General features: G+C 38.6%; 1 protein-coding gene across 1 annotated transcript in view; it reads right to left on the bottom strand.

Annotated features, from left to right (window-relative positions):
* LOC120789183 (MAM domain-containing glycosylphosphatidylinositol anchor protein 2-like) overlaps window positions 1–12,933 on the bottom strand; it is a 164,588-nt gene that overhangs the window by 88,612 nt on the left and 63,043 nt on the right. Inside the window, exon 3 of the mRNA XM_040125747.1 lies at window positions 9,229–9,403. Within this exon, the coding sequence (XP_039981681.1) occupies window positions 9,229–9,403 (175 nt within the window). The remainder of the gene's footprint in view (window positions 1–9,228; window positions 9,404–12,933) is intronic.

The following is a 12,933-nucleotide window of genomic DNA, read 5'->3' as shown; positions in this document are numbered from 1 at the left end:
AAATTAACTGTTTTGTGTAATTTCAAAGGAAAACTTAAGTCTATCCTTGTATTAGTACTAAAACCTCCTTGCATATGTGTGTATGCATAGTATTTTATCAGGGTAAACAGATTTTGGTAATGTTTGGAATGTTTGTTTATGTGATTTGGACATAATCATGATGTGTATCTAATAATTAAAGCAATTCTGTTGAGATGAGGAGTCATCTTTGGAAATTTTGATAAATATTAATCCGTACATTAGTACATATTTTTCAAATGTATTGGTGAATATGTAAGTGTTTGGACAAGTTGGGTTAAGGTTTGTAAAGGGAAACACACCACCCCTGCCATAGCTGCTGCTTGCAATGCCTCTGTGGTACTGCGTAACAAATGCTGAATTATTCATCAGGCATTTCCACATCCCTTCGTTAACTTGAACCTAAATTTCTACTGCTTTCTTCTCTCGTTCTATATAAAATCTCCTTTACTTGACTTACCCAGCCCCTTACACACATGCTCTCTCTCTCAAGCCATCCTAAGAAATGCATTGAGAATTAAGGTAATGGTAACTCCCTCTCTGAGGCCACAGTCATCAGGCCTGGTTTAGTGTAATTAATGCCAATTAAAGAAGCAATGGAGAATGGAGTAAATGGAGCGACAGTGAACGATACAGCATGCTACATTGTTGGTAGAAGAGTAGCTTAAACGGATATAGAGGTCTATATTTCTAATGGCCTTATTAGTATTGCAAGAAGATACTCCAATGTACAGTATTGTGGGCTTGTCCCCTTGAGCTACTGGCTGCTAAAGTGTGAAAAAATTTTAGATAATATGCAGAATGGATGCATAGTAAAAAAACATTTTATCTGTGCTATAAACAAACTTCCAGAGCTATAGACTTTTGATTGCACCTTTTCCCTTGAAGTCAAAGCTTGCAAATAGTTGATGTTTAAGCTCATAGAGTGGATGATGTTTCCCTCCAGTAAGATGAAGTCATCCTGCGCTTTAACTGTGCTGTTTAAACTGTGGCTTTAAGATCTGGACCCGTTTTCAGGAAGCTGCAGCCCACTTAGGACTGCTATACCTCTATTTCCCTCAGTGACAGTGCTTTTCCAATTCTGCTGTCTTTGGATGAATACTGCATGCCTGTAGGTGTGTGCAGAAGATCAATGTGTGCATGTGTGTGTATATGTGGAAAATGTGTGTGATAAATGGAGGGGCAAACGGCAGCAGCCTCATAGAAGAGCCTGTAGAGAGCCTGTAACCCCTCACTTCCATCTCTTGATGGAGATGAGGAAATAATGAGGCCTGGTTCTGCTGTGTGCGTGTGTGTTTGTGTGTGTTTGTGTGTACGTGTTAGGGGATAAGTAGTAATGAATCTCCTCTTCATCCTCTCCCTCAAACAGTGGCATCTGCCTCAGCTCAACTCCTTTCTAATTCATCTCACTAGAAAACAAGCAGGCTAGATCTAAACAACACCACCACCTAAAAACCAGCCATTAGAGTTGGGGACGAAGCACCAGTGACATGATGGAGTTCTTTTCTGGTTTCAGCCTAATGACCATGCCCTTGTTTGGTCTGGACAAAGAGCAACCAAGGACGGGTGATCTTTCCTGAAAGATGATTGGATTAAATAAAATGGTGACCATACATATTTCTGCTGATGCAACATTGCTTATTTATCAAATTTGATATCAATAATAACAGCATTTACTTTATACTCATGTAAAATTAATGAAGTGTATTTTAGAGTCTAGGGAGGGACATGCTGGTAGTGTGTTATGTGTGTGTGTGTGTGTGTGTGTGTGTGGGTGTGTGTGTGTGTGTGTGTGTGTGTGTGTGTTGGGCATAATACAGTACATGACTGCAATGAGTGAAAAGGCACTGACTTAAAAAAAAATTCCACATATTGTGTTGTTGTCTCAACAGAAGGCCGGCCTCCAGTTGGCTGATGTCGAATGTAATGAAACGAACGCAGTATTTCTTTCTGAATTATACTTTAAACAATATTCTTCAACTGATTTTTGCCTTAGAACATTTCAAGACTTCTATCCTTATGAGACTTCTTCAAACAACATCTCTTCAAGGGAAGTCATTAAATACTGTTTGGCTTAAACATTCACAGTGTACAGAAAAGAGCAGAATTTGAGATCAATATCATCATTATCTTTTAGTGTATATTCACACCATATAATTGGAGTACTGTTGTCCATATCCAAAATACTGTCTAAAAAATAAATAATAACTACCTGCCAGCACACCATCTCTGGCCTTTCCCCACCCAGAGAGAAAATGTTGAAAAACAAAAAGGAGATAAGAATGAAATTCTACAAGAGATAATCACGTTACCATACACAAAGCAAGTACAATGTAGTATGCTTTAAGCTCCTGATTGGGAGAAAAACAGAGGCAAGACAAGAGGTTAACTCCACTATTCTGATTAAGGGCCCCTCCTCAGTGCAAGTCCTCGAAGAGTAATGGACAGTCGTGAACTGGCTTTACCTCCATTAACCACACCACTAAACATTTACATAATGTACACATAATGTGCTGATTCATTCTGTCCTGATTCAAACAAGGCTCAGATAACTCGCCGTGGCTGTATCACACCATTCATCACACCAGGTCATTTACATCCAAAAGCACTTAAGAGCTGCTGCAAATATATCTTTGTCTACATACATTATGGGATCCTTTCAGAAGATTGTATTATACATCACCTCGTATTATAGGATCACATCATACTGAGATGCTAGGATGACATTCTTCAGCCATTTCTGGTACATAACTGTTTTTTGCCTGAAAATTGACGATGGAGATCTGGTGAGTTTATATAATGCTTGAATTCATTTTTTAAAGAGCTTGAAATTGATTGAATAAGAAATATGTTATGTTTTACACCCTGTTAGTTTTTTGTAATTAAATTTTCCCCATATATGTGTGTCTCACAGTCCAAAAACACGCAGGTTAGGTGAGTTGACTGTTCACTAAATCCTCCCCCTGCACAGCGATTGGCCAATCACAGCCTAGCAGCCCTAACTAGGCACAGCAGACCTTTCAAACTTTGGATTTCTCCGGATGTTGATACAGTGTGCATGGGGCTGTAGTAAGAGTAATACACAGCATTTAAAGAGTTTGGCAGGCAATGCACTTTTAAGCCAAAGAAAAACGCAAGAGCAAAAGTGTGACGAATGGATCAAACAGTGTGTTTGTCTACTCTAACATACATGCGAAACATTAGCATGCCCAGCTAACTAGCTCACTACCTACAGTAGTAACTAAGCCTTACATCCAAGGCCAAGCTTATCACTAGCTAATTACATTAGTTTGTGGGTTTGCAGGTTACGTAAAAAAAAGCCTCATTCACAACTAGCACATCCACTGTATAGTATTTCCGCACATAATTAGGCTATCAGAGTTTATGCTAACATTAGCACATCTTTACACTGCAGCAATCGCAACAATGTTACCTGTGATAGCGATGCGTTTGCCAAACACATTGGTTAGTTCTCATCCAAAAGAACTTTTCTTTTGCAACATTTAAAGTGAAAAAATAATATTTGAAAGTACAAGCAGGTATGCAAGATAGTAGAAGGATGTCACATTTTTCCTTATCATACATACGGTATAATGCCCAAGAGTATTTAGCTCTACGCAGCAATAAAAGGACAATGCTATTTTTTTTATTCCTTTTTTTCTACATGGGTCATCAACTAGTGAGGATGCAGATTTTTTTGGACATGAAGCTGGTCAAATGGAAACATTAATAAATCAGTTAGAGACGTTTTCCACCTACTGAGCTAATGGTAGTTCAAATAGTTAGCTAGCTACAACCGACAAAATCTGATAGCAAGAGTTGCAATTTGAGTCCCTGTCTGAAATGAAGGACCCATTGTCAATTCGAAAATTACTAATAATTTTAAGAAGTAATTAGTACAGCAACAACAGTAACTAAGGAGGGTGGGGGTTGGCAAGAGTTCCCATAGCTGTGAATGTGAGTGTTACCCTGGGGATATCCAGCTCTTACCCAGTGCATGCTAACAGGATAATCAGGTAAAGATGATGAACCAATGGATGGGTCATCTGTTCTTTTATTTGTTAAATAGTCAAATAAAAGCCTTATTTGACTACAAGAAGGTCCACCAGTTAAATATGACATTAAATATGACATCTTCTTTCAAACCAAGTTCAATAGGTTGAGTCATAACTCAACCTATTGAGCCTTCCTTCTGCACCTGCTTCATCCAGATGAACCCACTAATCAATAGGCTCCCCTGAGATCACCATCCCACACAGCCCTCTTCATATACCCAAATCTATTGCCTAGTTACTTTAAAAGCCTCTCCAGTGTATGAAATACAAGCACAAAGTGGAAAAAACATCTAATGAAGGGATACAGGAGTTAATAGGAATGGCATAAGCCTCAGTTAAAACTCGATTTTTATCACAATGGCCTGTGAGTCAGTGTTTTCTCCAAAACCCTCTGCCTTCTCTTGCCCTGCACACACATCTACTCAGGCACTTTGCAGCAGGTTGGCACGAATTGTACACATGATAAGATAGGAAGTGTGAGTTATACTGACCGACTGGATAAAGCAAAGCCTGCACCGCCACTAAACAAACACCATCAGCTGCTGTTTGGTCTCTGAGCTCCTTCATGAACTCCATCAATGGAAGGCAAACATAAAGCAGACACACTATACCAAGTTGGCCTCACACCGCACACTGCTGCACAGCGTTGCACAGCTGAGGAGGCATGTGCCAAGACAAGTTAAGCCTTTGACATGTGTGTGTGAGTCAGGACCTCACTGGTGGAGAGTGTGTTCATGCATAAGCATGTAGTTGAACCCATGGGCAGCCTCTATTTTTGCTTCCTCTCTCACGCATGAGCACACAAAGAAATGGACACACACATTCACACATCTCAAATCTAGATGAACGCTGCTGTTGCCAAAAATGATTCCAGCTCAGACTCCAGTCCATGTGCTGACAAACACATACAGACACACAGTATCCTCATTGAAATTCACTGGCTTGTGCACCAGCAGTGTGGACTAAGGGCTGTGTAAGTCCCTCTACAGATAACACATAGAAAGCAGGCTATTGTCTTATTTTAATCCTTCTTTTGAAGGAACGTGGTGAAAAATATCAGGGAAGAGGGAAGATATCTGTGAAAGCTTCAGTAAAATGATATCTACAGTCCAGTGGGTTGTTTCTGACAATGTATGCATGAACTGATTCTCACTGTTTCACAACCACTGACAAACTGGTACTGGCTGACTAGGCAGACAACTTTAATATCATCTCTCCAGCATTAGCATATGGGCAAATGGTACAAACAGCTTTTTCTTTCCTGTTAACTCTGTAAAACTTGGTTGCATGTTTTTTTTCTTCACATTGTATGTCTGTGTTCTCAGTTTATTCTGAGTTGCCACGTTTGTTCCGAGACTGAGGTGATGTCTTCAAATTTTTGTTTTGTCTGACCAACAGTCTAAAATTATATAAAAGACAGAAAAGCCTGAAATTTTCACATTTGTGAAGATTAAAACAGCAAATGTTTGGTGTTTTTGCTCACTACAGGACTTGCTCAAATATCAAAAATTGTTGTTGATTCAATTTGTGTTAAATCGATTATTCAAATAATCATGCCAACACTAATTAACCTAATCACATCAGCGGTTTGTGTTTTGCAAACTGCGTAAATCCATTAGCAATATACTGTAAACAGGAGTGTTTCATGCCCCAAAACTCTTTCCTAACAGTTTTGTTGTTTGGTCCGTCACTTGGATGGACATTTTCCCCTGCTCGCCTCCTTGCCAAAGCTCTTTCAGATATATTGTGCTGGCGATGGTCAACGAACTCTCTGAGCCTGCAATAAGCTGCCCCTGCAGAACTCTTAAGCCCTCCTCGATCAGTCAATCAATGAAACATTAGATGCTGCAGCAAAATTAATGCAGCTGAAATTAAATGAAAACACTGAAAAGACTCTCCTGTAGGAAAAAGAAGTGAGCATCTTAAGCTTAAAATCGATCAGTGTAGGAGTTGGGCAAGATTCTTTATTAACTCTGAGGAGGACTTTCCCCACAGACCTAACTGCGTACAAACACAACTGAGGTGTCAGCAGGTATAAAATGTGCTTAGATAAACTTCTGAGCTTTGTAAATACATTAGCTTTGAGCTTGCTGTGTAGCTAATATCAACTCCTCTGGGCTGAAGAGGTCAGTTATTACCATTAATTATCCTAGCTGTTTTCATCTGCTGCTCACATACAACTCTGAGACCAGCAAACTTTACTGTTGGTCTATATTTCTGCTTGTCTATATGTCTATCTACCTACACTTTGCCTTTCTTATATCTGTCATTTTATTTAATAAGGCTGCTACTCTCTATGATTGCTTTTTTGCCTCTTAATGTGAAACATGCTAGTGCCCTTCATCTGGTTACGTAGAGTATCTTCCTTTTGCAGTAATGGTGCAGTCCATTGCAACTGCTAGCGTTATTTCTTAGATGTAAACAGATTGGATTAAACAGACATGCCAAATACATCTGAAAGAGACAGCAAATGTAATTCAAGGTGTTGTTGTTGGGAGGTCCAGCTCCAAAACATCAGTTTTAGTACTAATTAAAAATCGTAGCTGCAAACCACTAAAAATAGCATGTACTGCAGAGGCCCATAAATTAAATGCACCCCCAGGGGACAGCTACTGTATAACATTGCTCAGGAGGAATGATGTGCTTTTGCTGGATGTGCAACATAGCACAATGCCAACTAATGAAGTACACGCTTTGTTACAAGGCCAGATGCAAGGATGTCATCGGGATAACAATTTGAAATGCTACTGTTTAAAAATATATATATATATATTGCTAAATATTAATCTTGATTTTATTTATGTATTTGAAGGTTCTTTTCCTTTTGCTTCTGCTTTCAATATTCCTCTTTTGTTCATTCTGATAAATTATATTATTAGATTGCACTGTTTTAGTAGTATCACCATATAATAACAGTATAGTACTACTATATTGTTATTATTATATGTTTATATCATATTACTTTATATGCTATCTAAAGGTCTTTTCTTTTCCGTTTCCATTTATATATTTCACAGTATTCTACAGTGTATATACTAGTGTGTATATTGTACTTTTAAATTTGTATATAGAATTATACTTACTGATATACTTTCACAGATATATTTGCAAAATGTACTTACTTAGTCCAAAGTATTGTTATGTATAAAGTGTATATATCGTAATGTCATTTCTCTAATTATGTTAATTTTTTATTTTATTTTTATTCAATTCATTAAAATTGTTCTTTACAGTATGTGTTTTCTTAACTCTCTTAACTCTCTTCTTGATGCTGTAATGTTGTACCATACTGTACATATATAAAAGTTTGCAATTTTAGCATGGAAACTCTGACCTCAAAATGCCCAATCATGATGCTCATTTAGGAACCACCCTTACTGATTATTCTGAGGTTCTGTTTCCAAAGTGTTATCTGGCTTCATTGCCATGTCTGCTCCTCCAGCTCTTTAGTGCAGCAGAGGTGAAAAGGTGCACAGAGGGAACAAGGCTCTGACTGTTAGCTGCTGAGAAGCGTTCAGCCCCTGCTCTGCTACTCCACTAAGGCCTTCCACAAGCTTTCTAAACAAGTTTCAATTCCACAACCTCTACCCATGTCAGTCCAAATAAACAGGTACAAGGATGTGGCTCGCACACACTGAGGGGCAAGAATAAGACAGAGAGAGGAAAGAGAGAGCGAGAGAGAGGAGAGGAGAGGAGAGAAGAGGAGAGTTTCTATTCAATAATGCATCAAATGGACACAGGTTTTACTGGAAGGGTGTCATGGACTGGAAGGGGCCCAAGTGCATCTTATTTAGTTCAGAAATGTTTTGCACCACTACCTCTCGCTTTCCTCGTTGACTGAAAATTGGGTGTTCGGCAACAAACCAAGGGCATCAATTTTCAATTTTTTAGTTTGCAGCTTGCCATAAAAAAGAAAGCAGAGATTGAGAGGCAGTAGTGAAAAATTAAGGAGGCTGCTTAGAGATATTTCAAAGGCAACAAATGCATGTTTTTAAACATATCTCAGGAGACCTTCTTAAAGCTGAAACAGTAAGAATAGAGATAAATAAAATCTGCTCTTAACACAGCTGGTTATGATACACCTACATATAAACTCTAAATTTGATTGTGTGCACAAACAATCGTAGAAAGGTGGGCTGGAGGTTGCCCAAGTGTCCAGCTGTGATGAAAGGGCAGCGACTCCTCTCTCTCGCCACTCTTCGACCACTCACGAGGTGAAATAAGACAATCCGATTCCAAATCAATTAAAAATCAATAATAACAATACCACTAAATCACCATTTTCTTTGATGAATGCTAATGAACCTTCCTCATCTGTCGTATAGATACTTTCAAAATGGAGAGGTTGCACTTACAGTTGATTGCTATGTCAGGATAATAAAAGCGTTTTAGTTTAATTAACATTCTCAGGAGAGCGTGCGGGTCTCCTTGGCTACAGTATGTCTGAATAACTACATTTTCATTTACCGCAGAAATATGGAATGTTGCTGTATTGGGCTGTAAGCATTCACGCTGATCAGTGCTAATTGTCTGTGCTGCAGCTGTCTGCGTTCAGTGTCTTGCACCAAATAATTCAAATGTAAAACATTTTGGGAAAATCTGAATTTTTTTAATATTAAGTTGAATAAACTGGTTATAGTAATTTAAAAAAAAAAAAAAAAAAAGTCAAACCATGCCTCCATGATTTACTACACTGGTAAGAGAGTGACTTTGTTGCATAACCAGAACTGTGAATAGAAACCTTCTCGAGGTCATGCCTGTCTGGATTCTGTCCGAGCAGAGAATTAAGCAGAAGACAAAGCAACACCCTGGCTAATGCTTAGCTGCGTAAAACAGATACAGACTCTGATAGTCACACCTCTGTGCATTTTACCATTTTCAGTCTGCCTCGCTTCGATGTCTTTGTAAAACGAGAAGAAACAAATAATGACAAATGGAGAAAATCCAAATCCCACAAGGAGAGCCATGGAACAAACCAGCTATGACTGTGAACCAACAGTAGTCAATCATGTTTAATAAATGTTCAATAAAATTTGATTGAATCTCGTAGTCTTGTAATCCAAATGACAAACACAAAATCCCTGACAACCATCAAAACCATTATAATTTTCAGCACTGTTGTGTCCAATTTTCAGCCTTGTGGGTTAATACTTACAGTAGACGTCCACCCTTATGGACTTGATGGCAGGCGAGCCAAGGCCATTCTCAGCCTTGCAGTAGTAGCGACCTCCCTGGGTCCTGAGGATCTTTGCAATGTGCAACGTTTCATTGAACACACTGGAGTCCTGGAAGCGGTCAGACACACTACCGGCTGTCTTGGTCCATCGGATCTGGGAAGAGCCGAAGGAAGAAATTAAAAATTCCTTCCATGTCTGATTTCACTTGTTCACCTTCTGTTTTAGTATGCAGGCAATGGTATGAGGCGTCAGACACAGCTTCATTTGGGAAGTAGATACACAGAATAAATCAAGGTGATTACGTAAATTCTTAAATAAAAGATGGTATTCCAATAACAGTCATAGACATGGTCAACATAAATACAAGCTGACCCCTAATAAGGGCCTTGTAAAAAATATTGAGGGAGGATGGAATTATCTTTAATCACTCAAATGTTAAATTTCAGCATAATGTATATTTCTGTAGCACTAATTCCATCAGTAGACCAACAGTCATGTCATACTCATTACTTATCTTTTAAACAGAAATTCTTTTTTCATTCACAAATTATTTCCGATTATTTCCACTTTCCACTTTCTTTCAATAGCTATTATGTTACCGTTAATGCAACATCACCTTGTCCCTGTGTTTTTTCAATTTAAAAGCCTACCAGAAAAGTGAGGGATTATGCCCTTTTATGGTAGGCTTTTAAGGTGAAAATGTGCAGGCCACAGAAAGGCTTTTAATGTGAAATGTCTTTGCAGGAAATGTTGGCTTCAGTGACAGTATCTAAACACTGACTGAAAATCGACAAATAAAAGCAACTGGAAATAAATAGTGAAAAAAAAACAGTATTTCTGTTACAGAAAAGAAATCCTGTGCAACTTATTTTAGAGAATAAGAGAATAGGTGAGCATGAAGGATGTGCTGAGTTTGCATTAACAGCAAACAACATCAACAGCAAATTAAAGGGATACTTCAAAATTTTAGTGAAATATGCTTGTTTGCCTTTTTGGTGAGACTTAGACAAGAATATCAATACTACTCTAATATATTTAAGGTATGAAGCTACAGCCAACAGCTGTTTAGCGTAGAATAAAGACTGGAATCAGTGGCTCTTTCCGAAGGTAACTAAATCTGCCTATCAGCACTTCTAACTCACTAATTAAAACCTTACATATCGTTTGTATAATCCTTAAAGAACATAAGTATAAAAACAACAATTTGTGGTTTTGCAAGGGTCTTATTCCATCATAACATTGTAGGGCAACCAGCTGAAACTCCAGGAAGTTACTGCAAAAAAAATTGGATTGAACAAATGAAATACAACCTGTTAATGATATTCAAAGTTGGTGGGTGGATTTTGTTACCTTTATACTGAGCCAGCCTTGTCATGTTTTCATCTAACTTTAAGCAAGAAAGTAACTAAGAAGATTTCCCGAACATTAAACTTTCCTTGAAAATGGAGCAGATGAGAACAGTCTTCTTACAAAAATAGAATTAAATACAGGTATAAAACACAATATTTAAAAATAAAGGCCTATCTAATATAAGTCTGTTTCAATTAATGACCTTGTGTTTTTGACAAGATTCTGACTTTAATGCAATTCACAGGTGACTGATGAAAAATATCCTGTTTTAAACTAAAACTGTTGTAATGTTCTTTTGTGAAATTTCACAGTACAAAGGAGGACTTGATAGCTAAAAATCTTCCTCTAACTTCCCTCTTTCCTTTGTTCCACACAAGGCTGACCTCAGCATGGCCTTCTCAGCATGAGTACCTTTCACTAACTGATGAGACCCAGTTAGCCCATGGCATTGAGGTGTAATGAAAGGTGAAATAGTGTTACTCTCCAACATGAGGTTGTAATTGACTCTCCATCATCTCCCTCTCCTGTCCTCATTAAAGCATACAGCATGAACAGGTACTGTGACAACTCTGGCCTGGGGTCACACAGCCAGAACCACGGAGCATAAAGTTCCATTCAATCCCTCATCCTAAGTAAGCCACAGATGGACTGGCTTTGCCTGCAGAGCCTCACATATCTATGTCTAGGCAGGGGTGGCTATGAATTAGAATCCAATATCTCCACACTGTATTGTGATAGCATCATCTTGGATACTGATAACATCCCATTTTACAGAGATAGCATCAGATGGAACAGGGATATCATTGCATGCAGGGATGGGGATTGGGTGCTATCTTGGGAGATTGCTGCTGTGCCGCTCTAGCTGTGAGGTTTTAACCATGACAACCCCAGCCCGAAGTTACGACAGCTGGTCATTTTCCAAACAGACGGGAGAGAAAAAAATGAAAGGGTGGGTGGCCCAAAACCTGATAATGGTGCCCTATTCCTTTTTTTGTGGAGCTTGGGGCTAGACGATGACAAGGAGAGGAATTCACATGCTGTGAAAGTTGAAGTTTATTAGAGGAGTTTCAGATTCTCTGTCTTGCTTGGGGTGTTAGTGTTCAGAGTGGCAGAAATAAATTAGCTTACTCTGAAACTGAAAGACTGTGTGTGTGCTGTATTTCTCCCTTTCATCAATCTCTCTCAGAAAAAAGTCTTTAGCTAGACTGTGCTTTTGTTCCATCCTTTAATACTAGCTTTAAGTGGATATATTACCATTAAAAATAAATGCCTCTAAATGGATATAGTAAACAGAAAAGGCTTCACTTAGCCTGTTTCCAATGCATCAAGAGACATTGAGAGAAAGAACTCCATGAAAAAACCCAGACTCAGCGGTTGATGGATACTAAAACCCAACTGTTAGATAATCTGGGGCCCTATTATAACAGTTGGGGACATCATGAGTTCAGCAAAACAGTCCCTAAAGTTAAATAAGTTATGAGCATAAATTAGATGGAGCAAAGTTTTTGAATTCTGTGTCACTCTCCTACAGTGCTCTGGATCCCCTCATGCAAATACAAAGCAAGCTGGCTTATGGCGACCTCAGCAGAATTCAATATTCTCCCAGCTTATACCCCCAGTCATTTCCTTTGCCTTTTGTGTAAAGAGCTTTGAGTTTTAGGAAAGCGCAGTATCAATAAGTGCATTGTTAGAGTGACACTAAGAAGTCGGTATTCAAATAACTCTTCATATTTTCAAAAGGAAAGGGCTCCTGTTTGTTTCACGGGGGTAGCAGACCACATTATTGGTGAGCTTTCAACTCTCCCGGTACCCTGCAGCTATTTTCATTCCTGCATTCCTCTCACTTTTTTACATCTGAGCATCTCTACCCACAGGGGGAGTCCTGAAGTATGCCTAGTGAGAACAGTTTGACCCTCTTCACTCTCCTTAGTGCAATGCAAATACTCTTGATCTGAGAGGAGCTGGCAGATTTTGGCAATATGATAAGTGCTCCTCCTTGCCCACTGCCAGCCTGGCTGAGTTTTTTTTTGGCTATTTTTGCTGCTCCTTCTTTATTCCTCAGCTGAAACTAAAACTGTCCAAGAAGTACCCATCCAGCTGCTGTTTTATGGCAGAAATGTATTATTCCTGACTGTGCTTTGCAACTGCGTACATAAATTATTAACATGAAATGTAAATGGGGTCTGGTTTTCATGTTTCACCTCACAGATTTGAAAAAAGGAGCCATGCATCCACATTTTGCATATTCTATTTTTAAAAAAGCATCAAAAACATCACTTAGTTCCACAGGGAAAAACAAAATCAATACAATAATAACAGCATTCCCTCTTAAA

This window comes from Xiphias gladius, chromosome 4 (assembly GCF_016859285.1).
Source record: "Xiphias gladius isolate SHS-SW01 ecotype Sanya breed wild chromosome 4, ASM1685928v1, whole genome shotgun sequence".
NCBI classification, from domain to species: Eukaryota; Metazoa; Chordata; class Actinopteri; order Istiophoriformes; family Xiphiidae; genus Xiphias; species Xiphias gladius.
This window is presented reverse-complemented; position numbering and strand designations above follow the sequence as displayed.